The sequence below is a fragment of the Fundulus heteroclitus genome, chromosome 10, assembly GCF_011125445.2.
Source record: "Fundulus heteroclitus isolate FHET01 chromosome 10, MU-UCD_Fhet_4.1, whole genome shotgun sequence".
Taxonomy (NCBI): domain Eukaryota; kingdom Metazoa; phylum Chordata; class Actinopteri; order Cyprinodontiformes; family Fundulidae; genus Fundulus; species Fundulus heteroclitus.
The window spans coordinates 19635113-19661400 of NC_046370.1; the positions used below are offsets into that span (position 1 = coordinate 19635113).

General features: G+C 44.4%; 1 protein-coding gene across 2 annotated transcripts; it reads left to right on the plus strand.

The window, feature by feature from the left end:
• The first annotated feature begins 50 nt into the window (after positions 1 to 50).
• On the plus strand, positions 51 to 26256 carry cep131 (centrosomal protein 131). 2 transcript variants are annotated; one of them, XM_021308105.2, is made up of 28 exons: positions 51 to 221; positions 5123 to 5331; positions 5428 to 5522; positions 6735 to 6846; positions 6944 to 7071; positions 9196 to 9300; positions 9407 to 9586; positions 9666 to 9783; positions 9861 to 9989; positions 10865 to 11060; positions 11234 to 11328; positions 11564 to 11756; positions 11833 to 11927; positions 12015 to 12197; positions 12278 to 12463; positions 13237 to 13374; positions 13476 to 13601; positions 13682 to 13798; positions 13967 to 13996; positions 14317 to 14419; positions 15605 to 15806; positions 15977 to 16084; positions 17161 to 17278; positions 17363 to 17437; positions 17689 to 17831; positions 18204 to 18578; positions 22339 to 22399; positions 24325 to 26256. In XM_021308105.2, exons 2-28 carry the CDS (start codon positions 5146 to 5148, stop codon positions 24394 to 24396), a joined length of 3669 nt encoding a protein of 1222 aa, XP_021163780.2. In that variant the 5' UTR covers positions 51 to 221; positions 5123 to 5145; the 3' UTR covers positions 24397 to 26256. The 2 variants fall into 2 exon arrangements, with proteins under 2 accessions (XP_021163780.2, XP_012737076.2); XM_012881622.3 differs by lacking the exon at positions 13967 to 13996.
• The last annotated feature ends 32 nt before the right edge of the window (positions 26257 to 26288 follow it).

Sequence of the window (26288 nt, forward strand, 5' to 3'; positions counted from 1 at the left end):
CGCGCCCACCAATGACAGGCCTTGGGGGGCGGGGATTGTCTGTGTTGTTACCACAGAGATGATGATACGCGTTATTTGCTCCACCGTCCATCGAGGACTTTCACTGCTTGTCAGAGGATTGTTTTGGAAATAAAAGTCACGGCCGTGGGAGCAGACTGCAGATTATCAGCCATGATGCCATCCCGACCGTGAAGCGAGTCCTTCCTCCAGAGAAGAAACTGGTTCGTGTTTGGCTTTTTCTTTTTTTTTTTTAGGACCCTTAAAGAACAGTTAGCTTGACATGCTCCCACCAGACTTCGTTTAAAAAAACACCGTTTTTAGTATTTCGCTTCTCAAAAGGACACATTTGCGCTGTTTTTATCATTTTATCCGAACGTGGAATCATGAAAGGACGAGTTTTACTAACGACGGACATAGTGGTATAATCTACTGGCGCATTTGCATAATTGTAATGACATTTAAATGTGTGTTGTTGTAATGTGTTGAATTTACAGGTGTAGCGTTGTATTCAGAGGTAGGCCAAGTCAGGCAGCTGCTTACGGCCCCCACACCATCAGCCCCCCCCCCCCAGAAAAATTTGTTACAAAATTCTGATTTTCTATTGCTGTTCAAATTTAAATTTTAATAATATTAGTGTTACACATAAAAAGGACATTGTGTTATTAGACATGTTAGCAGCGTATTTGTTTATTTTTGGGGGACAGGATAACCTTAAATTAGCTTATCATAGCCTGTTTATTGAGCCTGAATGTCATGTTTGTTACTGTAGAATATATTTTCTCTTAAGATGAAAAGGTTATAGTCAGTCTGCTTACTAAAACACCTGCAGCTTACATACTTTTTTGTTTTCAAAGTAAACAGTACAATTGCATTTTGAACTTGCGATAAAACGTTTTCAGATTTTTACATGACAAAAAAAAAGGAATATTGATATTTGACAACCTACGTTTAAAGACTGTCTTGTTGACCTGAAAACAAAATGTACTCGTCTTCAGATAAATACGTTTTTGTCGGACCGGCAATTGTTCCTGTCGTTGACATGAGTGGGAATAATAGCTGAATCATATTGTGAATAACTTAACCAACAAGAGGGATTAAAACTGCACCCCAGAATAGTCGATACAAGCCTAGTTTTGAGGGGACAGAGCTGCCAGTATCTTATTCACCAGTCAAGTGATAGGAGCAAAAATGGGTGGCAGCAAACAAAAGGAGCATCCTGGGACATAATCTATATCCTTTGCTCAGCTGGTAGTTACATTTGAGCTCTAGAAATCAGAGCCAAACAACTGCCCAACAATCAAGTGCTGTTATCATATCAATAATGTGAAGTGAATAATGTGATTCAAATAACTTACTGTATATGCACAGCATTATACCATGTGCTTATTTTAATCATTAGGTTTTTGTTATAGGCCTTGGATTCCCAAAGTGGGGATCAGGACCCCCCCAGGGAGTCGCGAGACACCTTTTTGGGGGTCTCGATGGTCATGTGGTAAAAAGATTGAGCATTTCCTTATTTATGAAACTGATAAAAGTATCACTTTACAAGATGCGCCACATTCCTCATTTTAACGCAAGGAGATGTCTTCAGCGCTTACAGAAATATAACTTTAATATTCGTAATTTTACCACTTTATTCTCATGATTTCCAAAATCGGTTATTTAAAAAAATATGCCGCTCGACAAAGTGGGGTTGCCTGAAAAGTTTGGGAACCCCTGCTGTAATGTATATTAACATAGTAGGAATGATTGAGCGTTAAATGTAAAGGAGATATCGGTTGAGCTGCAGTGACCCCAGAAATAAATATCGTTTTAGGGCCTCTGAAAGCCTTGGGCCGGCTCCGCTGCATCTTAAACATGCTTTTGGTTTTCGCATTTCTTTTCACAGAGGTTTGAACACATGCGGTGTCCTAGCATAAATCTGCTGCAAAGAGTTTTGCGCTAAGCTGCTAAGTATGCAACACCCCTAACTAAACGCGGTTTCTTTAACCAGAAACGGCGTTCCTGCCACTGACCGGATCAAAGTTTATAGCAAAGAACTACCCAAAAGTAGCTTTTGAGCAGCTTAAGCAAAAGTAGCATGGTCCTGCTGTGGTAGTACACCGTAAATACCTTAAGTTATTTAGGTCACAAATCTGGTGGTTTATCTGTAGTTTACAGTGTAAACTATTTGAAAAGATAACCTCATAAGTCCAGGTTCTTCCAGGGGCTGAAAATCCAGTGAGTGGGTGTGTTGTTTGGTACTGTGGGGGACGCACAGGCTGCCGCCTCTTCTACGGCTGTGGCTCAGCTCGTCCAGTCCTCATGGAAACACGTCGAACTGACTTCATCAAAACAAACTGTTAAAATTTAACTCCTAATATTATTTCAGCGCAAGCCGGAGTCCTTTCACCTGCAGAAAGACTCAAATGTCTCTGCCATTGTCAGGACTCTCAGAGATACCAGAGACTGGGGTCAGACTGCTTTGTGGCGTGGTGTAACAACAGTCATCTCTAATGTCAACAAAACAAAGGTTATGATTGTGGATGATTTTTTTTTTTTTTTTTTTTTTTTGGAGAAACCAGAATGTGTGAAACACTATTTCCACAATGGGAGAGGTGATAGAGGAGTATAAATACCTCCAGCATCCCCCTGACAACAGGCTGGATTGGATGCAACAGTGAAGCTTGTCAACACGAAGGGACAGAGCGGACTGTACTTCACAAAGAAGCTCGAGCCCTTCCGTGTTTGCAGTAAGTTCTATAAGTCTGTTATGGGGAGTGCGATCTCCTCGGCCACCATCAGCTGGTGCATCGGCATCAGAGCAGGTGACATGATAAGACTGAACAAGCTGATAAAGAAGGCTGGCTGTGTTCTGGAGCCTAGAACTTACTTACTGTACAAAGTGAGATGATGCATGGAATTAAAAAACATAAAGGGCAACCTTGTGCATCCTCTTTACAGATCAGTAATTCAGCAATTAGCAGGATGCTATTTGAACAGTCATGTATTCAAGGTTTGCATAATAATAATAATAATAATAATAAAATAATATTGCAGATCAAAATTGATATCATTAGTATTATTATGCATAGCTTGGTTGAGAAGGTTAATTAACTGAAACCTTAAACTCGGCTCTGGGAGGTTAAAAAGAAACTGCAGTCTTGCTGGGTTTCATTTAAAAACTGTTGACTTAGCATTGTGCTCGATCCAAACAAACATTTATCACAGTCACATCACTCCATTTACCTTTCCAATAGTTTTCCTAATTGCTAATTGCTGCTGCGCGTACTAATTACAAGTGTCTTTTCCATTTTCCAAACACAAAGAAAAACATAAAGGCAATACACAGATGGAACAACCCACCAGGAAGATGGGAAAGCTTAGACGGATAACCTGATGCTTCACAGAAAATTAGAAATATGACATTTTTAAATAAAGAAAATTAATAGTCAATTAATAAACAGAGAGATAAGGAAAAAAAATAAACAATACCCTCTCTAATGTTTATGTAAAGTGAGAGTAGACCTTGAAGGCCTCAAATTTTGACAAGTCTATCCTTTTGAAGTCTTAAGGAATAGGTTATTTGTTTCATTTCCTATACCTTGTCTACCCACAGTACCGTATGTTGGAGGATGTGGTTTCAACCTCATTACTGTAATGCATCTGATTGCTGCCGTTTATAATACAGAAACAGATACACCTGCCCCGTCAAATCCAGTGGGAATCGACCCGAGCAGCGCCGGCATCAGCTCCCTAACATCATGAAAGAATATCCTACTTAGAGCAACTATAACGTTGTCGCCGTTTGCGTCTAATGTTGGACATGACCAAAATGTGTGTATAAGCTCAGCTGCCCGATAATAACATCTGAAGTTTGGGAGTTTGGGTCCACCCTGTGGTTCCTTGAGTTATATTGTTTTCAATCTGACACCTGATCCTTGGGCGTCTCTGTTGCAAGTCAGTTCATCTGGGAGATCAAATGTTGATTTGGACACACGGACCAGAAGCATCTGAAACAGGTGGAGGAGCCTGGGCAGTACATTCATTTGTATACTTTTAATACAGCCAAGTAAAGATAAGGGGAGAGAAGACCATTGGTCTAAATAATTAATTAATAACCCTTTGGATGAAAGGTTTATTGTTTAAATGATAAGGTTTATCTAATAAGGACGGTATTTGTATTCCTAGAGATTAATTTCCTTTACCATTCGAAGCCTTTATCCATGGCAATAGTTTCGTCAATATTTACTTCATACCCTGAAACATGGCTTGTATGGATATTAAAGGATCCTTTTGCTATGAAAGTGCATCGTCAGCCTTTATCATGTTCCCCACTAAATGACAATCCTATTACATTTTTGCCATCTCTGATTAGTTGTGCAAGGGGTTCAATATTTCTATCAGACACTAAGAGGGAGCGTCCTCGTCTACGTATGACCAAATATTGTATGACCAAAAATGGACGTCCTTCAGTGCATTTGAGTGAAAGAACTTGTGCAGCTGCAGAGTTTTGACCCGTAGTCACAATAAAGATTGTTTTTATATAAGCACACTGTGGAAGACCAGAAAAAAGATTCATCATTGGCTGGAATCCAGCTGGTCGTGCGGAGGCACCTAATAAAGCGGATTAATAAGGACATGGGTTCATAGATTTTTTTTAATTTTTTTTTTATGGGCACAGAGAAATCTTTCGATCACAACAGACTCCTCCAGGATCTTTCTTGGCAAGAGAATCATAATGAAAAGCACCTTGAACGTCTCTTTCATGGAGTCATCTGGGCTGCCTACCATGTTGTTGATAGTAAGACTTGTACTGTCATGTTTTTAAAATGAATTTTGCCCAGGTGGCATGTACTGTAAAGCGTTTCTTTGACAACCTCAGCTGATATGTGCTGTTTATTAGCAGTCATAGCTTTTGGTTGCTACTAAGTTTGACTTTAGTTGCCTAAACGAGCTAAAGCTGGACAGAAACCTAAAGTGTTGCCCTAATAAATGAACCTGTTCACCCGTAACGTTTATGATTGTTCCTAACTTTACTCTGTTTATGCTTTGTGTTACATCTAACCACAATGCTTGATTTTTAAAATGTAAATCCCTCTCATTGTTATTAATTAATGCCCTCCAACACGTCTTTCTACAGTGTTTTTTCCAGGTTGTAGCAGGATGCATACCACCCGCAGCCCCTCGTCTATCCCCGCAGGTTCCCCTGGTGATGCCCTGGACCTCAGCCTGCTGGGCTCCCAGCTCTCCGTGTCCAAGCGACCCAGCAGCGCGTCCCCGGGGAAGCACTTCTCCCGGTCCGTGTCCGTGTCTGTGGCCGCCGACGGCAGAGGGAAGCGCAACACCCTGGTAGGTTTTCGGTTTAGGACCGCTCGCCGTCTCTCGTTGACTCCTCCTGGCCGTTCCCGACGACGCCTTTTTTTTTTTTTTTTTTTGCCTCCACAGAGCTACGGCAACACCGGGAGCTGCCGTTCCATCAAGAACCTGAGGCGGTCCAACAGCACCACTCAGGTCAACCAGCAGGCCGGCCGTAGTTCAAGGTGACGACGCAGAAGTGTTCAACTTTCAGACGCGTTTCGCTCGGTTCTTATCGCCGACGTTGACGCGGCGCAGGATGTGCTGATTCATGTCTGCACAGCCTCGAGCTGAGCCAGCTCCTTTTCTCACGACGGCTTCCAAAGCAACCTTTAGACAAACAGACTTTGGAGTCTGAAAGGAAGCGTATTGTGTAAATGTCAGGAGAGAATCTGGGCTCTTCACGTAACGCAGACCCGTCTGGAGGCCGTGACTGAGTCATGACGCTCAGCCCTTTAAACGGAGGCGTCTCTCCAGTGAGCGACAGCTGGCGGCCCCCCGAAGCTTCGTCGTTTCGGACAATGGGGGGGGGGTCGTGGCACTCGGGCTCCTAAGTTATGGTGCGTGGAGAAGCCGGAGCGGTTGTCGGCGGGGTCTTGGGGGGTTTCCGGGGGCCCTCTTTGTTCTGTGTCAGAGGGGGAGGGACAGAAGTTCTCGGGTCAGGTTACCCCCTCCGCCAGAAGCTAGTAAAAAGAGAGGAGTGTGTGCACATTCACATTCTATTGTCCGGCAGCTGCTGCCAGCCTCCTCCCTCTCTGCTTCAAAATACCTCCAGAACCCCCCCCCCCCCCCCCCACCAGAGGAGTCTCAGTGGGTCACTCAACACCCCCTCCCTCCTGTATCTAGCCCTTGTGGAGCACCAACTGGAGGAATGTGCCGCCTGAATAGTGCAGTCAGATAGCTTTTCTCTAGGCCAGCTGGCTGCACCCCCCACCTCCTCCTGAAGGTCCACGAACTCCGCTACACACTTCCAAGGACAGACACAAGAACACAGGGGGGTCCCCCCTGCATCTGCTCATCCAGGTCCGAGAGGCTCGAGGTCCTCAGGATCAACATATGGACCCATTTACATGGAATCCATCACAGTTTCCCCCGAGCAGACAGTCAGCTGCAGCACACTGAATTCCAGCAGAGCAGAACGGGAGGAGCCCCCTTTTTATCCAGCTTTCATGACAACGGTTAATCACAAAAAGCTGCTTTTTTTTTTTACCGCCTCGCCATGAGCCCGGCTGTTAGAGAATCTACCAGAGGCTCACATTTAATGGCAAATATGAAACCTGTGTCGGTGTGAAGCTGACCTAAGGAGCCAGTGAGATTAAATATCAACCCGCTGAGGATTGATTTGTTCAGCTTCTGGAAGAAACGTGTCTGTTTTTTTTTTTTCTCTCTCTCTTCAGTCAGGAGCAGAGTGAGGACTACCTGACTCTGTTCGACAGCAGCTCTGATGGGCGAAAGAAACTGGCCAGCCTCAGCAAGAGCTCCCCAGAGAGGACCACATGGAACATCCTGGTATTTACAATCAAACACACGCTGACATTTCTTAGTCAGCTCCACCACCGTAAGCTGCTGTAAAACGAAGCTGTCTAATGTTTTGCCTTTTTTAAAGGACGACCAGCCCAGACCCATTCCACCTCATTCGAGCTCCCGCAGCACCGGCAGCGTGGACTCTCCCACCGGCCTGAAGAAAAAAGAGCCTGGCATCCCACTGGCTGCCACCTTCACTGCCAACAACAGGTGGGCAGCGAAACACACACACACACACACACACACACACACACACACACACACACTGAGGCCTGGCTTTCTACTTGCAGTGCTTGGCTCTGGATCCGTGAATGCTTCAAATGTTTCATAACTGCTGATCATAGCACTATCTTCAGGAATGTACTCCCACGCAATCACAGTTTTTCATCTTTAAAATTAAAAAAACATGTGTAGGCCAGGTTGATAGCGCGTGGAGAGGAGAGGGTATGTCTAAACCTCTGCTGACAAATGGCAAATGTATTTGCTCCCCTGTTAATCAAGAATCTTTGTCTTTGTTACCGTACTGGAATTCTGATGAGACACCGGCTCACACATAGCACACAGACACAACAAGTAGGGCTGGACGATGTAGAAAAAAACCCCATATCAATAAAATAGAAATCATATGGATTGGTATTGATAATTATCAACAAATGCCACACATATATTTTAAGTGCATCCCTGGCCATTTTATGCTGTTGCTTATCGACCAGTTTTTAGATACAGAGCAGGCAAACACTGAATTCAAACTCAACTCTTCATTCTACCAACTTTTTATCAAAACTGCAAGTTTTTAAAAAAGAAAGACAGAACATATGCTCTCTGAACTCTTTGAAGGGGGCGGAGCTTGACTGAGTTTGTGATTGGTTGGGAGGATGTAATGACTGTAATATTAACCTACATGATAGGCTAGAATGCAAAAGGAAGGAAAACCGGTAATACCATAGAACTTTTAATAGACCCTTTTTTTTTCTATCTTATATATACGTCTATTGGTCGATATATATTGTTATTGAATTATTGTCCAGCCCTAACAAGGAGTAATGTTTTTTCAAACCTCAAGAAATTAGTTGAAAACACTGAAACATGTCCTGAGAAGCTAAAAGCGAGCAAATAGTCCTTAGCATCTGATGAGATTCAGAAAAAAACAGTCCATGACAAGTTAAAAGGTGTGCAAAAAGTCATTAGGAAAAATGAAAATGCTCAAGTTAATTGATGCTCAAGACAAAAAGACATGTTGCTGTCAGTTTACAGGATGATGTAAAATACTGTTTAATGGTTTGTAAAAAGCCATAAAATAAATAAGTACAATTGGAAGACTGAGATAACCTGAATGAGGACTGATTGTATGTCATATGAAAAATTCTTTGCTTCTCTGGATCATTATCCTGGTTAGAAATGCATTGAACCTTTTTTTTTTTTTATGCTGTGTGTTGAATGAATGTATAGCGGTTGTGTTATTGAGGCTATATAAATAAACCAGGCTGAGCAAAATGAAAAAAATTGTAAAATTCCCACCCAGCCAAAGCTAACAGTTTAAGTTAAACTCCCAGCACAGTTTATCTACCTAGCTCCAGTTGTTCACGTTTGGGAGGCATGAAAGGAAAGAAAAACTCAATGACCTACCATCACAAACAACAAATTAGCATCTTTGGGGATTTGTTTTAACCTCCCTTACCGTCCTCCTCACTGTGTGCCGTAGCATAACGTCTTTCCTCGTCCAGCCTTGTGGCCGGTGGCTAACAAATACGAAGCATTTTTATGCCGTTTCTAGACACCTGTGTACATAGAAAAGGCATGATTAATACATTTGAAATTATTGTAAAGGAAACCAACAAATGTAACACCAGGGATTTTATTTGAAATATTTGTGTTTTTGTGTATATTTTTTGGTCTCTAAATAAAGATACTAAAAACTAAAGATTGTATTGTTATCGAGTTTTAAATTGAGATTGGGAGATTTTGGGCGCGCTCGTGGAGCAGCTGGAAGCGCGACCCATGTACGGAGGCCTTAGTCCTCGATGCGGTCGACCCGGGTTCGAATCCGACCCGCGGTCCTTTGCCGCATGTCTCTCCCACACTTCCACCCCCCTTCCTGTCAACCTACTTTCATAAAAAAAAGCGAGCCACTAGAGCCGTGGAAAATACAAAAAAAAGAAGGGATTGGGAGATTTTGCTGCTGCAATAACAGATTAATTCATTCTTATGCAGCATCTTTACCAGCAGTGCCAATAAACATAGCTGGTGCTGTTAAGTAAAAGGAAGGCAGAAGAGGTATTTTAAATGACCGTTCTCTGCTTTTATAGCTAATTATCTGTTGTTTGTCTTTCGCAGGAGCAACAAAGGAGCTGTGGGCAACTCGGTCACCACCATTTTACACAACAACTACTCTGAGAAGCCTCTCACGCCTAAGAGCTCAAACCAGAAGCCCTCCTTCAAGTAGGTGTCAGTCCCGCTCTGACGTGGAAACAGCGAGTTCTTCGGTTAAAACCAAAAAAAAAAAAAGGACGATTCTTCTGACCTGCAGATCATTCGTTTCTTTCAGTAACATCCTGAAGGCCACAGCGAACGACGAGGTGGTGCTGGAGAACAGCTCCGTCACGAAGTCTCAGAAGAACTTCTCCTCGTCGTCTTCCACCTCCAACAACAGATCTCCGGTGTCGGCTCAGTGCTGCAGCCCAGTGCCGTCGCGGAGAAGGGAAGTGACGGAGGAGGAGGCGGAAAGGTCGGCGCTGCTGAGCACATTTACTTTACTGTTGCCGTCCCGACGTGTGGCTCACGGCTGACCGCTGGCTGTGCTGCAGGTTTATTCAGCAGGTGAACCAAGCTGCGGTCACTATCCAGCGCTGGTACAGGCGTCACGCCAGGAGGAAACGCGGCCATCGCGCGGCCCTTGAACAGATCTTTGCCAACAAAAGAAAGGAAAGTCTCGTTTCCCCCTGTGGTCCTGGCAGTGTGTTTCGCTTCCTGTTGCGTTGAAGCAAGTTTGTCATCTGCAGGAGTGGGAGGAGAGAAAAGAGGAGGATGAACATCTGGAGCAGCGGCGGGAGCAGCAGCAGCGGAGAGGTGAAGACAGGAAGCGCATTCGGGAGGAGAAGGCTCGTCTCGCCCGTCTCGCTGCCATCCAGGTGCAAACCTTTCCCGCTCTGATTCTCTTCAGCTGGTTTCAGAGAGATTTCGCTGACACGGTTTGATTAAATTAAGTTTCCTTTACTTTGAGTCTCACACAGTGCCTTTTATGGTATTTTATATGACAGACCAACAGAAAGGGGCCACAGAAAATGTGAGGTGGAAAGAAAATAAACAAACATTTTATGCAATTGCCGAAAATGTGAAAACCCAGTTCAACCAACTGCCTCAGGGAGTCATCTGTGTGTAATTAACCTCAGTATTAATCCAGCTGTTCTATGAAGGCTTCAGGGCTGCTTAGAGAACATTAGTCAGCAAACACCATCACGACGCCTGAGGAACACAGCAGGCAGGTTAGGCAGAATAAAGGAGTTCAAAGCAGCCTCAGCTCATAAATCATTGTCCGTCCTTTAAATATTTCACAGAGCTCTGTAACCATTCACCTGAAAATGTTAAGAGGCACAACAGCAGACATGGCCGTTCACCTAAACAGGCGGGAGAGCTTTAATCAGAGAAGCAGCCAAGAGGCCCACGGTTACTCTGGAGGAGCTGCACAGATTAGACTTATCACATAAAACTACCTGATAGAATACACCCTAAAATACATGTGGTTTTCCCATGACTGAAAAAGATTGAATATGAGTATTTATTTCTTGCCTTTTATAAAGGAGGTAACTTACCATTTGGTAGTGACCCAGAATTTTCAGTAATAGTAGCTTTCTGATTTTAAAACTCCCGCTATGCCATTTTGCCAGATGTTTGTGATCGCAGATGTCAAACGCAAAATAGATTGCTTGACAATTGATTATTGTATTTTTCTAAAGTAATTACGGTCTCAGCATGGTTTCGTTCTCCTTCTGGTGATTTGTTGCAGGAGCTGCAGCAAAAGCGAGCCAGGCGAGCTGCAGAGGTGCAGCAGGGAGCAGAGTCGGAGCTGGAAAACCTGTGGCAAACGGGTGAAGCGGGGCGGAGGAAACAGCCCGAGATTTCCGTCACCAACAAAAGCCCGAACTCGCCGAACAACAACAGTTCCCCGACGTCGCCCACCGACAACAAGGCTAAGAACACAGGTTTGTGGGTCTGCCGTTTGCAGCCATTACTGAACCTTCCAGTACGCTTGTTTGCAAATAATGTATTTTGGCTAAAAGGAAGTTCTCCCCCGAGCGTCTGCCAATATAATTTTATTAAAATGGTCGTTTTGTGACGGATTGCATCGTCACTGATTTGTCACGTGTTTCGACAGACTCCAATTTAAACATCACAGCTGACTTAGGAGAGCTGAGCTTCAGAGCCATTTCTCCAGCGTTATCCAGTAACAAAGGATCTCAGTGCTCTCAGGTATTATTTTTGTTGTTGTTTCCAACTACCGTCTTACCCTCCAGGTCTTTCATTGCTCAGTGCTGAGTGGGAAAACTCCAATCAGCACAGATAATATGGTCGGTTCTCGCTCCGCCTCAGGTGAACACGTCTGATGTTGTCGAATCTATTGTCCATGTTTCTGGCTCAGGCTTTAAAAAAAATAAATAAAATGATTATGACTGTTCTTTTGTCGTCCTTTGGTGGCGTCTTACAGGACTTACAGCAGAGAACATCACAGCGGGCGGCAGAGGAACTGCAGGCACCCCAACTGGAGCCTGAAAACCACAGACAAACTGGTGCAGGAGGACGGAAGAAGCTTCTGAGGATCCCAGCGACCAACAACAGCGTCGTCTCACTGAGCAACAACAACCCAAAGTCTCCCACAGACGCCAAAACTAAGAACACAGGTGGGAGCTGTCGGATACGTCAGCGTCTTCGTTTTTGGTTTCAGAGTATGTGAACTGGGTTTGCTATTCTCCCCAGACTTTAATTTAAATGTTGTGAATGATGGCGCGGACCTGGGGTTCAGAGCAGTTTCCCCGGTTTTTTCACCTCACAGAGGATCTCAGTGTTCCCAGGTAAGGAACAGGATAATGGCGGTTCTGTATTTCCCAGCAGCCCTTGCGTCCGGTCACATTTCTGAGGCGATATCTGCGTGGTTGCAGGATCTCCTCCCACAGAGGTCGACAAGTGTGGAGGAGCAGCGTCAGGGAGGTCCTTCCAGCCGGGCTCAGTCTAAAACCACCCTCAATGAGCTGCTGGACACCCTGAAGCTGCTGGAGGAGGAGCCGGAAAAGCTGCCGGAGCCGAGGTGCTACCGGAAGGAGAAGTACGCCTGGATAGACGAGGTCAGTGTTGCCTTTTTATTTTATTCACGGAGAAACCAAGAAACCGATGCAATCCAGCTCGCGTCTGAATCCCACCGAAGGACGGGGACTCTCTGACCACGGACAACCTGGAGCGCCACGGCCAGCTGAATCACCACCCTGCGCTGCCAGACGGGGGCGCCCTGCTCTCCGAGGCCAAGCTGCAAAGCATCATGAGCTTCCTGGATGAGATGGAGAAATCTGAGCAGGAACGGCCACGATCGGTCACCTCTGGGTCTCATAGAGAGGTGGGCAAGTTTTTTTTTTTTTTCATGTTTTTTCTCGGGGGCATTAACCCTCAGAGATGCATCGACCAGAAACATGTTGGGCGACTTCTAGTGTCCGACTTATTATAAATCTTTGCCGATACCGTCTTCGGACAATGCCCGTTTCTCTTTAAGAACTATTGATTTAATACAGAACCAGAATTCCAAATATTTCTACCCTTCCTGTTGTGAGCATAAATGAATTACCACACTGATTAATTATCATCACCTCCATGATGGAAGCCCCTGTAAAACAAGATGGTATTATTCCAGAAGGAAGACAAAATTACTTTGTTTTTTAAAATGGCTTTTAATGTTTTATACTAACGATCAGCGTGGCTAAGAAGGGACGCTGTATCCCTACATGATGTATATTCAGACCTAAACTACTAGATTTCCTAAACACTCCACCCTCCTGGTCCCATGAAGCAGAGAGTTTGAAAGCTCTCCAGCATAAAAGACGGAGGCTGATGTAACGCTTTCAGCCTTCCTGTTATCTGCTGAAAGTGTTGCACTCTCTCAGCCTGAAGGAACCCCAGACATGTCTCACCATAGATACAGATTCCCACATCACAGAGCTTCCTGACAAGTTTTTCTCTTCCTCGGTCACTGACAGATTGTTGTCGGCGCAATCTAGCAACACTAAGGAAAAAAAAGATCAGATTGTTTAATTTCTGCTGATTCTAATCATCAAAAGTGCGTCTCTGATCCCGTGGTCGACGTTTGTGGCGCTGACAGCTTGTTGTCGTTCTCAGGCCGTCTTGTCTGAGGAGGAGCTGGCTGGAGTTGATCATGCGTCGGCCACGGCAGCCGAAGTCAGCGGCTCCATGATGAGGATCAAACTGGAGCTGGAGGAGAAGAAGCGCACCGTCAACATGCTGCAGGCTGCATTGGTGGGGGAGACGACAGTGCACAGCATTTTTTTTTTTTACTCCTGTTTAATGGCACACTTACAGCCTTTGCGTGTGTTTGTTTGTTTTTTCCACCATTGCAGGCTCAGCAGAGGGAGGTGACGGCGAGGCACGTGAAGGAGACAGAGAAGGAGCTGAGCAGGAACTTCCAGCTCCAGAAGGAACAGTATGAATCCACCATCCAGAGGCACCTGACCTTCATTGACCAGGTGATCACCGAGCTTTGAAAAACAGCCGACTCCTGCTCTTCGTTTGCTGTTCGAGCTGAGTTTTCTTCGTCTTTCCACAGCTGATCAATGATAAGAAGGCTCTGAGCGAGCGCTGCGAAGGTGTGGTGGCCGAGCTGAAGCAGGTGGACCAGAAGTACACCAAGAAGATCGGGCACATGCAGCAGCAGCATGAAATGGTGCGTGGGACTTTTCACCGGTAGCCACTGTGTCTGTGCTCTGCCTCTTCCTGCGACCGTAGCTTGCTTTCTTGTGGTGCTGCTTCTGTTTAATTCTCTCTTCTCATCCTTCCTGTTTTGTCCTCTCTTTCTCTCTCGTGGGTTCACCGGTTCTTTTTCACCTTGTAGGTGTGGCAAATTCTCGGCCCCTTGTGTGAGGTAACTGCATTTTCTTCTCTGAATCTGTGGCACTTTTGGCTCATGCCTTTTTTTTTTTTTTTACTCCTTGTTTTCGTTCATTTCTCATTTCATCGATATGTCTGACATCACTTCTCATGGACAGTCTGTCTGCATGTGAGTCTCATGAGTGACTTTTCATAATTAACCACATTTATACAGTTTGTTTTCTTTTACATTTCTTTTGTGCCATTTGTGCTCAGATTTCTCACTGGCTGTCTGTCTCCTCTGAACTGAAGGTCTTCTTTAGATTCTGATTTTATTCCTCTGGCTGGTTGCACTCTATCGCCCCCTTTCTGCAGGAGATAAAAAAGTTAAAGGACCTGATGAGCGCTACCGAGAAGATCCGCAGAGAGAAATGGATCGATGAGAAAACCAAGAAGATCAAAGAGATCACAATTAAAGGTAGAGTCAACAAAAAAGAAACTTGAGATTAAATGTTTAATAAGGTTTTTAAAGATACAAGGCCACATTAGATGCCTATAAAATAGACAAAAAACCATTGAATCATGCTAAAATAAGGTTTTATAATCCAAGCATCCATCCCGATGGTGTATTGATAGTCCTTTTTTTAGCCTAAAAATAACCCCAGCACTGGGCACGATGATCAGGTATAAACAAACGTGGCGCCATCTACCAGCAGTACTGCAGAACTATCAGCAAGCGTAATAATAAATAAAATAAAAAAATATAAATCACTATTAATAATAACCGAACCGTGCCTGACCGTCTGAAATGCCTCGCGGTAAAGCAGCCGCTTGCTGCAGTCGAAGCCCAGCCGTTATTAACTAAATAAACCGATCTAACAGCGACTCTAAGAGAACGGAGAAATGCATTTCCTGTTCATAAAGAGGAAGGGCACCAAGGTAAGAACTAATCAATGAATATATTTATAAGGTTGTTTTTACTTCAGACTGTAGAGCCTAAGAAGAGCATTGCTAATAGTGATATCACAGTATAAATCAGAACATTTACTCATGTCAATCAACTCTGAGTCACATCTGAGCTATCTTTAGGTTCTGCTTCAGTGAACACCAACGTTCATCCTGTATTCCCATTAAACCAGTGGCACGCATAGTGATGAATTTGTGAATGTGCTTCATTGGTGTTTGTAGCTGTTTTAATTAAGAAATTCAGACCATATTTGTGTAAAAATCTGAATTTTGCTGCTCTTTTACTTCATGAGTTGACAGAAAGCTTTTAGCGACTCAGCTCTTACAGCTTCAGGTGATTTTCGACTGATGTCGACTGTGTGAGGTGTCCCAGCGGCCTGCAGTTTCCAGCTCGAAACAAGGACTGATGCGGCACAGCATCGCTTACGTTTCAGTAAAAACCGGGTTTAAAATAAACTAAACTGAAATAGATCCATCAGTTATTTTAACATTTTATTTGATTCATGAGAGAAACATAAACCACAAAGCATTTTATTTCCTGAATCGCACTCATTTGTTGTCTCACTCAAAGCGTCTTGCAGCCAATTTAAAAAATAAAGGATTAAAACATTGCCTCATTACAAGTACCATTAAAAAAAAAAAGTGCTCTGTATATTTTTTGTCTTAAACCTCTCCGTTCTCCTTCTGCTCCTGTCAGGGCTGGAGCCGGAGGTCCAGAAGCTGATCTCAAAGCACAAGCAGGAGCTGAAGAAGCTGCGGACGTTGCACGAAGCGGAGCTGCTGCAGGCCGACGAGCGAGCTGCTCAGAGATACGTCCGGCAGTGTGAGGAGCTGCGACAGCAGCTAGAGACGGAGAAGGAGACGCAGTGTCAGAGAGAGAGGGACCTGGCCAAGCAGAGGTGAGAGTCTGACCACGTCATCACATCACAGAGAGACCATTCAGTAATTCTTCCTCCACGGACCCAACTGGTTTTCTTTTGTTCCCTTCTAGGATGATGGATATTATTGAAGGGAAACTCAGCATTTTGTTTCATGCCAGACTGACTTTGTGCTTGTTTCTGACTTTAAGGTATGAGAAGCAGCTGCAGGAGGAGGAGCTGTCTCTGCAGCAGCAGAGGAGGCGTCTCTACAAGGAAGTCGCCGATGAGAAGGAGAGGCTAGCTGAGCTGGCTGCCAGGTAAAGCCACAGGTCACCTGCAGAGTCGTCCACAGCAGCATCTTAGTCTAAAGGAGTTTGCTCTCTGGTCTGCGGAGACCTTCTCTTAGCTCTAAAGTGTATGCAGCTCCTTCATAAAGCTTCATAAAGGAACCAAAGGAGGCGTGCCGTTAAATTTAGCATGGGTGTCAAACTCATTTCTATATCGGGCCACTTTGGCATCATGCATTTATTAAAAGGGCTGGTTGCACGTGTACACATTAGATTTCATAATTTCATTCCAGTTCACATTAAAATGGAAAAAAAATCTTCACAGTAACATAAAATTTGCACCCTTAGGCCCAATATAAACAGTTTATCTTCAAAAAAAAAGTTTATATTGGGGTGAGTTACACTTTAAACTCATCACTCTGCATCACTTTTTCTCTTTTTGGACATTTCTGGGTGGTTTTAATGTGTTGTGGAAAAGCTGACATCTAGTGGCAGGATGATGTTACTACCCACACAGTTTAAAAAAATCAACATTTACTACAGGATGCACAGTTTTAGCCACTTTATACAGTTTAAAAGGATACATGCCTCTACCCTATGACATTGTATACCTTTTTTGGCCTTTGAGGGCCAGATAAATTGCCTTGACGGGCCTTGAGTTTGATGCATGTGATGTAGAGCTTTATGCTGAAATATGTCGGATATGTCCTAATCTTAAACACGTTGATGCTGTAGGATGCCTCTTTTATTGTATCTTTTTTATTTTTTATCTAAAGCATTTTGTGTCTCAGAGGGGTTACAGCAGCAGGTTAGCTTCAACCCGCCTCCGACCTTCAGCCACGACAAAGTGACAAATGGGAGGCATCTGCTTTGTGTTGGTGTAATATGCAAAATCCTAATAAAACACAATCAAGGTCACTTATCCCTCAGGGTGGACCGTAGTTTGGATCGTCTCATGTTGATACAAATTAGGTTAAGCTGCAAAGGCTTATAAAGGCACTGAGAATATACAGTACATGACATATTTAGGTTTACATGTTCCCTGGAGTCGTTTTTTTTCTTGAAGAGGCTCTTCTTTTCTGAGCTTTGTTGGTGTTTGGCTGCAGGCAGCGAGGCGAGCTGGAGGAGCTGCGGCGGCAGCTGGAGGAGAACAGCTCGCTGGCCGGTCGAGCCCTCAGGGAAGAGATGGATAAGAGCCGAGAGGAGCAAGAGAGGAGGCACCAGGTGAGGAAGGAAGAACCCCCCCCGAGTCTCATCAGCATCTCAAGTCCGAGGAGCACGGAAGCTCACAGGGCGCTTGTGTTTCAGATGGAGATGAAGATACTTCAGGAACGTTTGGATGTAGAGAGGCAGACGTGGGAAGAAAACTACAAAAAGAAGGAGGTGAATCTTAAGAAATGTTTAATCTCAGCCCATTTCCTATATGCCAAACCACTAAAGATTCTGAACTGAAGAACCTTTTTGGAGATGTTCTCCAAGGACAATAAAAAAAAATACTGACTTCAATACAAGACTTAGGAAAAACTTTGTTTTGACAAGATCTTGAGCAGAAACTGAGCTGTTATAATAGTCTGGGTTGGTTTTATGCTGTCTGACATCCGTCTGAAGTCTGCGCTTCCTCTGTGCCTCTGCAGGAAGCCTGGATGCTGAGCCGGGAGCGCGAGCTGAAGGAAGAGCTGCGGCGAGAACGAGACAAAGAGATCGAGCTCGCCATCTGGACGCTGGAGGAGGAGACGAGCAAAGACAAGGAGGAGTGTGAGCGGGCTGCAGACAACCGGTGTGTGATTTAAGGCCCATTCCAGTCTTACGGTTGTGATAATAATGGTGGAAAAGAGAATTTGTAATTAGTGATAGGAATATTTAAGGTGAGAGAAACTAAAACTCGCCCTTTTTAACTGTTTATTGCAGTTTTACTGTTAAACTAAAAGCATTCCTTTTATCACGTGGTTGCAACATCTTATTGTCCATTTTTGCGTCTTTGCGTTAATCAGATGCAAAATCATTTTACTGAAAGCTTATATGAGAGTTGGAACAAGGCAGGATAAACAGGCTTCACGGTCGAAACAAATAAAACAAAACTTTTCCTTCTTGCGATCGTGCTCAGCAGATTATTAAACAAACGTCACCCCTTAACACTGTCTGCTTTCAGGGTGAAACGTCTGAGGGAGAAGTATGACGCAGAGCTGAGGGAGATGGAGCGCTCTGAGAGGGCAGCCGTGGAGAAACTGCAGGAGCTGAGGAAGCAGCAGGTGGAGGCGGAGGGCGAGCTGATCCGACTGCAGGCCGCGCTCAGGCAAAAAGAACAGGAGGTCCAGGACATCACGCAGAGCAGGGACAAGCTGGCCGAGGAGCGCCGCAGCCTGGCCGAAGTCATACGGCAGGAGTTCGCAGACCGCTTGGTGACGACGGAGGAAGAGAACCGCGGCCTGAAAGTGGAGGTGTCGGAGGTCCGAGCGAGGCTGCGGTTGGAGGTGGAGAGGATCACTCGGGAGAAGGAGGAGGAACTGGCTGAAGTCCACCAGCGGTGAGAGGTTTTTACCAAAAAATAAAACAGAAACCAAAATAGAAATCCAACGATACGCAAAAGCCAACAGCGACTCCAAATAATGAAGTCAAATTGAAAAGCTTACATTCATATCTATCGTCCATTCTAAAGTAAAACACTACACCTTGTAAAATAAATAGCCTTTAAAAGAGCTACGTTTATGCAGACTGACCGAAACAAAACGGTCTCCCTTCATTCAACCTCCGGTTCCATAAGAAGCAGCTGCTGTGCTTCAAACGTGGAGAGGTCAGACCCTTAACAGCCTTAGAGATAAGACACATTCACATATTTGATCGTGCTTTTTTAAATAATCAAGTTTTATTTTATTTTTCATTATTGAACAATGGCGGAAATTTAGGAAGTTCTTATCAAGCGCTTTGTTTAATAAAGATTTCTGACCTGTTTGCCTGGGAAGCAAACTGCAGGGGCCTCTTTCAGATGTTTCAACGCCTGTCGCTCAAACACCCAGGAACTTGTTAAAGATCCGTGGTCCCTGTCTCACCAGCGCTACTCGACTCATCCTGCCTGAGCTCCGCTCCGCTGTACTGTTTTTAGTTTTTAAAACAGACCCGGTAAGGTGGCGGCTTTAAGCCCCACCCTCGTTTTGCGCCCTGCTGCTATTAAGCAGTGTGGCAATAACTGAAGAAATGGTAGAATAAAAACGTATTGTCGGTTCCTAGAGTATTCCTGGTCTTTTGACACTGAAAGAGCTGATCAACAACTTCCTCAGAGATCTTAAATCCAGGTAAGGAGTCTGAGGAGAGAAGGGTGGTTGATGCATGGGGAGGTTTTTGTGTCGGAGTGAGCTGCGGACAAGCTGGTGGAAGCTGTTAAGGTCATCTATCAAGTGAGGGTCCTGCTCAGGGTGGGACATCAGGCTCCTGTAGGCAGAGATCTTTCTTAAAGCATCTCAAACTAGCAGCGTCGTTTGCTGAGGAACTGTTTTTTTGTTTTTTTTTAGCTTCTTTCTGTAGCTGCTCGTTGTTGCCCAGATCTCCTTGGTGAGCTTGTTCCTGGTTACACAGGGCCCGGTCCCCACTGCTAGTTTATTGTATTTATATGAGCGAAACATCTTGGTCTGCACACACGTCCTCACAAAACCTGGAGCCAGCTCATTCAGGCTCAAGCTCATTCAGACGAAGCTTCAAAGACACTTCAATCTGTGCAGTCAAAGCAGGCCTTTAAAATCTGTTTTGACTCACACTGCAAAAAGGGAACTGAAAGTAAATCAAAATATTCGTGAAGTTACTGTATTTGTCCTTGATTTAAGCAGGCAAGTTTAAATTATCTGCCAATGGAACAACTCATCTCCATCATCTTATTGTAAGTGCAGTATAGCTTATCATCTTATTTATGGAATACTCGTTCCATTGGCAGATTATCTTGTTTACCTGCTCATATCAAGGAGACTCAGTTCAAGAAAATTGTACTTGCTTTTACTTCCCTTTTTGCATTGCATCAGTCCACTTCCTACCGGTCCTAACCGCGGGCTGAGAGGTTTTTAGTTTTTCCCATTAAACTGAGACGAAAAGACGCGAACGGTGATCAGAGTCCTAGAGCTGCACAAGAAACTGCTCACTATGCGTCTTTTAAAGCTGTTGAACAATGTTTCGGTTTTATCCCTAGTGGTGCACTTATTATGCTGTTTGTATTTTGAAAGTTCCAGGTTTACGCTGCTAAAATCCCCAAGAACAATGATGAGATAGTGTGTTTTTCTGTTATCAGCTCAGTAATTTGTTTTTCAGCCTCTGCTGTGCAGGCTAGTGGACGGGACAAAGGAAGAGAATACTTTCTGGGAATAAAAAGGTTTACAGTCTATGAAAAATGACCCCAGATGAGGACAACATGTCTTATGAAACACCTTGACTTCAGCAGCATGCCAACCTTTATGTGTGTTAAAGCAGATTCCACCCCCCCTCCACTTTTTTTGCCCCATTGCTCTGCGCAGCGCAGTCTGCATGAAACGACTAAGAAGCATGTTACCGGACAAGCACAATTCGTGTCGCCCTTCCCAAGCAACGTTTTGGTTTAAAAAAAAAAAAAAAGAAGGCGGTAGATCTGTGGATATCTGAGTTTTAAGAGATGAGAAGCAACACTTTTATATTAGTTAGGGAACGGACATTATTCAGATGGACTGAAGACGAGGGTGTGCAGGGTCACCATTGCCGAAGCTTCACAGGCGCACCTGGACCTTTACCCAGTCCGTGTCTCCGGTCTGTTCCTCAGCGTGCCGCTGCACCATCAACCAAGATCTCAGTGAAGTTGGGGTTGATTAAAAATGGAGGAATTCCTTACTAGTGAAAGTGATCACCAAATAGTGTCAGACAGCATAATAAAAGCACATAAAATACAAGAGAGGGAGGTACAGAGGCTGCCATCTTAAAATAAAAGTATCGTCTACATACAGTTTAGCGTTGGTCTTGGAACATGCGTAGCACTGATCATTACTGATGGTGAAATGTGAACAATGGAGGTCCAAAGATAGATCTTTGAAGGCCACATGGGGACAGTCATTTTCTTCGTTGGGTCACACAGACGCCAACTATAAACACTCATTAGACGTTAATGTGCTAACATGATCAGAGTTCCACATCACACAGAAACTTTCTATATCCGCTTGTTCTAGCTGTAAAAATGAATGTTTGCTTACACAACCTGAGACTCGTTTTTACTTTTAAAGAATGCAGAAATTGAAGCTCTCCCCCGATTGTTCAGTTGCACGTGAAAAGAAAGGATGGTCAGGGAGCAGACCGTTCCAGCATTTTCTGAGGAGACTGAAAACAATCTAACATAGTTAAAAGCTTCTTTGTTCACTGATGTATCTTTGCGTCTATTAGCTAAACAACTATCGATTAAAACGTTTCTCATGTTGTTTTAACTATAACCAAATCACATTAAACATTGTCAAGTCCTTTGTGAATCCTTATGTCGGGTCTGTACAGTGTTTCCATCTCTGCTCAGCTTGAAGGTGTTTGCAGTTTTCTGAGCGTAATCCTGCTGTTTTACCTGGTCTTCAGTTACACCTGTAGTTGCGTCTTTGTCTGACTTTCTTCTGCCGAATCCGTGTGTAGGGTGACGCACAGGGAACCGAGCCACATGAATCTCTCACAGACTCCACCCAGTTGTTATTTTCCAAAACCAACTTTAAAAACATGCAACTTTTCATTTCCCATTTTGGGCAGATAAACTGGGTTCCTGTTTATGTGCAGTGACCAGCAGAGGGCAGTATACTATACGTAGCGGAGGATTATACTGGAAATGAAAATACTGAAAAGAGTTTGTGAAAATAGTAACCCGAAGGTGCTTCCGTTCCAACCTTACACCCAATATGTTATTTTTAAGTAATATTTAAAAACATGTTGAACAATTTAAACAAAGTCTAGATCTGTTAAAAGATATTACATACCTTCCACTTCCTTCCCCTCAGCTATGACCCAAATTCACTCTGGTACTTTCAGTTTTTGAGTTTAACAGCTCTGTAGCCAGAGATCAGTTCAAACAAAAACCAACCTTATGCGGTTGAGGTTTTCTCACCACCTAAGTCTCAAAGCAACAGCTTTGAGACTCTCAACAGCTTTGAGACTCATACCTAAGTCTCAAAGCAACAGCTTTAAGACTTAGATATGAATCTCTCCATTCTGAAAAGTATACAGTGTCTGCCTTAAATATATTAAAACATACAAAAACCCTGTAAACTGAACAAAAGCACTGTCTCGTGTCTCTGTCTTTGGTTTGGCAGGGTAAAGTCGGCCATCTTGAAGAAGGAAGAAACTGTGAATAATCTCCGGAAGCAGTATGAGGTGAGGAACAGACGGTTGCTCTCTTTGGACCTGCTCTGTTTGGTTTTGGTTTTCTCCCTTTTATCGTGTCCAGCTTCAGGGCAAGCAGAACGGTGCTCCGGCTGCCGTAGTTATTATTTATTCCTTGATACCCAAACTTTGAGGATTGCCTTTATTGCTGGTAAATAAGTCCGTTGTTTCAAGTATAACGGCAGTTTTGCAGAAAAAAGCATGGCTGTGTCATGGGGGTCTCCAGGATCGCTGATTGGGTCCAATCTCTACATGAAGTGAAAAACAGAGCCTTGAAACCGCTGGTTCAGACATGGTGATGATTCCAGGGTTAAAGAATTAGAAACATTCAGCAGACACGCTAACTCGGTCGACAGCAACATCAGGTTCACTAGAGAAGAACAACAAGCTGCCTCTTTTAGACTGTTATGAAGGAGATGAACGCTTTGAAGTTGAGCTTCACAGGAACTCAACCCACACAGCTCAGTACCCTCGGCTTTATGATCACCACCCACTGGAAGACGAGCTTTCTGTCGTCAGAACTCACCAAGCCGAACATGTCCCCATGAAGGCAGACTGAGAGGAAAAGGAACAGGGGCACTTCAAAAACGCTCTCCAGACTTGTGGACATCCTAACTGGGCTGTTCTCAAGTCAGCAAGAAAATCTAGAAAATGCAGCACTGAACAGAACCAGGAGAAGAACAGATGCTAAGACATCGCTATCCTCTGTGAAGTATCTCAGAAACTCGGGAGGATTTTCTCCAAACACAACATCGCTGTGCATTTTAGACCAAACAGGACACGCAGACGAAGGCTTGTCTATCCCAAGGACGACGTTCCAAACGCGACCTGAGGGGTGTGGTGTACGCAGTTCATATGTTGGACAGAAAAGACAGATGGTTTGAAGGGGGGGGGGGGGGGGGGGGGGAGGAGGTAAGGAAGATATTTTCATCAAACGAGAGCAACCTTCTCTACACTGCAAAAAGAGAACTAAAAATAAGTAAAAGTCTCTTGAAATTAGTGTGTTTGCCCTTGATTTGAGCAGGTAAATAAGATTATCTACCAATAGAATGAGTATTTTGACCCCTAAAATAAGACAATTAAATATAATGCACTTGAAATAAGATGATGGAGATGAGTTGCTCCTATTTTACGTGCAAAAATCTTATTCCACTGGCAAATAATCTTATTTACCTGCTCAAACCAAGGATAAATGCACTCATTTCAAGAAAATCTTTGTTATTTTTAGTTCCGTTTTTTGCAGTGTAAACATCATATTAAACCTGAGATTCCAGCTTTCAAAAACCTGCAGTTCAGCATTAAGCTTGATAACCACCCAGCTTCAACCCGATTCACAGCTTCATGCACGTGGCCTGGACATCTCTAACGAGGCCCCGTGTTGAGGGCTTCCAGTCTGCATACAAACTTAGATTGCATAACAGCAGACTCATCCAGCTTTAAAGCCTGGAACTTCTCCTGCTCTTGCTTTGAATTGAGAATCCAAAACATCCTCTGCCACAGAACTGAAGTCCGGTTGTTTTTATTTTTTGGCCTTTTTCTGGATGACTGAGAATCTTCACCAGCATATTGCTGTTAAGGTATACAAACATGACAGAAGAAAAGGGGAAGAGGAAGAGGAATATTACTAGGACAGAGTAAGAGAACGAGAGAAAAGCGCAACGTGTAGACAACAATTACAAAGCCCAACATCCTCTCGTGGGCAAACTGGGGAAATACAGCCACAAACGGCTGCACAGAGAAGAAACTAACTCAAAAACAACAAAGACTGCTCGAAAACTGGATTAGCAGGGAAGTATTACGTGTACTGTTCATATAAGGCATGTCATGGGGGGTCTTGACTGTGATATTTAGTCCGGCTAACGTTCTCGGCGCTGTTGGGCTGTCGGTTAACCCGGCTTTGTTCTCTTCTCTGATAGGCTGCTCTGAAGAGGGCGGACCACCTGGAGGCTCTGTGGGAGCAGCAGAGGAAGCAGCTGTTGGAAAAGTGACTGACAGGAATGCCTGGTCCACCCCCCCACCCCCCCCTTCAGCTGGTAGAGGTATTTTCTACCTGCAAGACTGAACCTGTGGAACTGCAGACGGCTTAAAAATGTGACCTACCTCACTTGTAAAAAAAAAAGTCCTGGATTTCACTGTAAACCCCACTTTGCCCCGTCCCCCAGGCATTAAAGCGGTAGTTGCTTCGGAGCTCCCCCACCCTCCCCATTTATCAGCCCAGGGGGCACCAGATCAAAGGAGCCCACACGGACTTCCCTCACAGACACCTCCAGTCGTTACAGCCTTCCTGAGCAGGAATGCTCGCGCTCCCTACAGAGACTGACCACAAGAAGACTTCCAGATGTCTCCCCCGAGCCTGCTGGTGTGCAGCCACACCAAGCAGGAGTCGTTCCCTCCGAGGATTCAGCACGATCACGTTGGCCGGGAGCTCTTTGCCTAAAACGAGTCAAGTTCTCGGTGCACCCTTTAATCGCTGACTCGCCCGTTTAATCGCCGTTTCCCCCGAAGGCGAGTGCTGATCGCAGACCTTTAATCTCGCAGGCCTGAGTTCAGCTCGGCGTTCTTGCAACCACAGTTTGGATCTAATGGAACATTGTAACGAAATGCACTAAGACTGGTTACAGACTGAAGCTAGAATGGCCGCAGGACATCAGCAGAGAGAGAGCAATGGGATGTTTTGGGCAAACGCAAGTGAGAAAGAATGTGTGAGGTTGGAAGATTGCAGAGCGGATGTGGAAAAAAGCGGAAGACAAGGAAATGCTGGGGATGTAGGGGAAGAAGGAATGCCAGAGAAAGTGTGTAGAGGATGAGGAGAGCAGAGCTGGGCCAGAGCGGCATGGGTGGGTTGGGTCTGAGAGGGCACAGCACATGTGACTTGAGGCATGCTGATCCTGCGGCTTCACTGTGACAAAATACAACCAGCTCAACGGACCAACAGAGGCCTGAGAGTTAAAGCCGCCCCACACACCTCGGGGCATCTGGGAGTCGGTTTGAATTATTCCTGATTTCCTTCTCACAGGAAGCGTGTGTGGGACGGATTTCAGGAAGAGTTCATATCCTACAGCCGTGAACGGTGGCTGCGCTGCTATAACAGCATGTTTTGCAGCAGGGAACTCTAAACCTGGAAGTGAAGCCTATTATTTAGGTCCAATGATATGAGAGAGAGAGAGAGAACGGCCTGATGGGAAATTCCAAAAGGCGCCATAGCTGAATATTTATTCCTCTTTTTACCTTTATTTATTGATGTACTTGTTGTACAATAACACTGCAGTGTTTCTACTCCACAGAGTCATGGTGTTAAACATGTTAAATGTTCTGTTTTTATCACTTTTATCAGGAAACAAATTCATGCGGCGCCTTCATTACTTATTATTTTGGAGGTTTTTTATTTTATTTTAGGGGGAATCTGTCGGAGCCACGTTGTGTAACAAATGTTGCCGTTGTATAGTAGAGGCGGGGTTTAGCTTTGTTTGTGACGGCTGATGCAGATCAGAACCGTGATTGTGTTTCCCCCCTGGTGGCTGGCAGAGCGCCGCTGGTTCACGTCGGTTCCATGCAGCTCTGCTGTGGTCAGAAACGGACATTTCTCACATGTGACGAATTCCCCTACACTCCTCCTGTTGTTCCAAATAAACAGTCCCAAATTATCCCAGATGGATTTGTTTTCCATCCCTGTAAATGTTTGTGTCTGAACACGGAGCTCCTGAATGCAGCGTTCACTGTTTAATTTTTTTTAAATTCTGGTTTTGCTTTTGGGTTTTTTTTTTCCGCGGCGGTTGATTTTAAAACAAAAACTGTAACTTGAACGAAGGTTGATCTGTCTGCAAGAAGAAAATAAAAAGCAAACCATTTGTTTCTCGTCTTTGTTTTTTTGTTGTTGTTT

Coding starts and splice junctions, on each gene's coding strand:
- cep131 (XM_021308105.2), top strand. CDS start 5,146: ATGCATACCACCCGCAGCCCCTCGTCTATCCCCGCAGGTTCCCCTGGT. Junction 11,329..11,563: donor AAGGATCTCAGTGCTCTCAG/GTATTATTTTTG, acceptor GGCGTCTTACAG/GACTTACAGCAGAGAACATC. Junction 12,464..13,236: donor CCTCTGGGTCTCATAGAGAG/GTGGGCAAGTTT, acceptor TGTCGTTCTCAG/GCCGTCTTGTCTGAGGAGGA.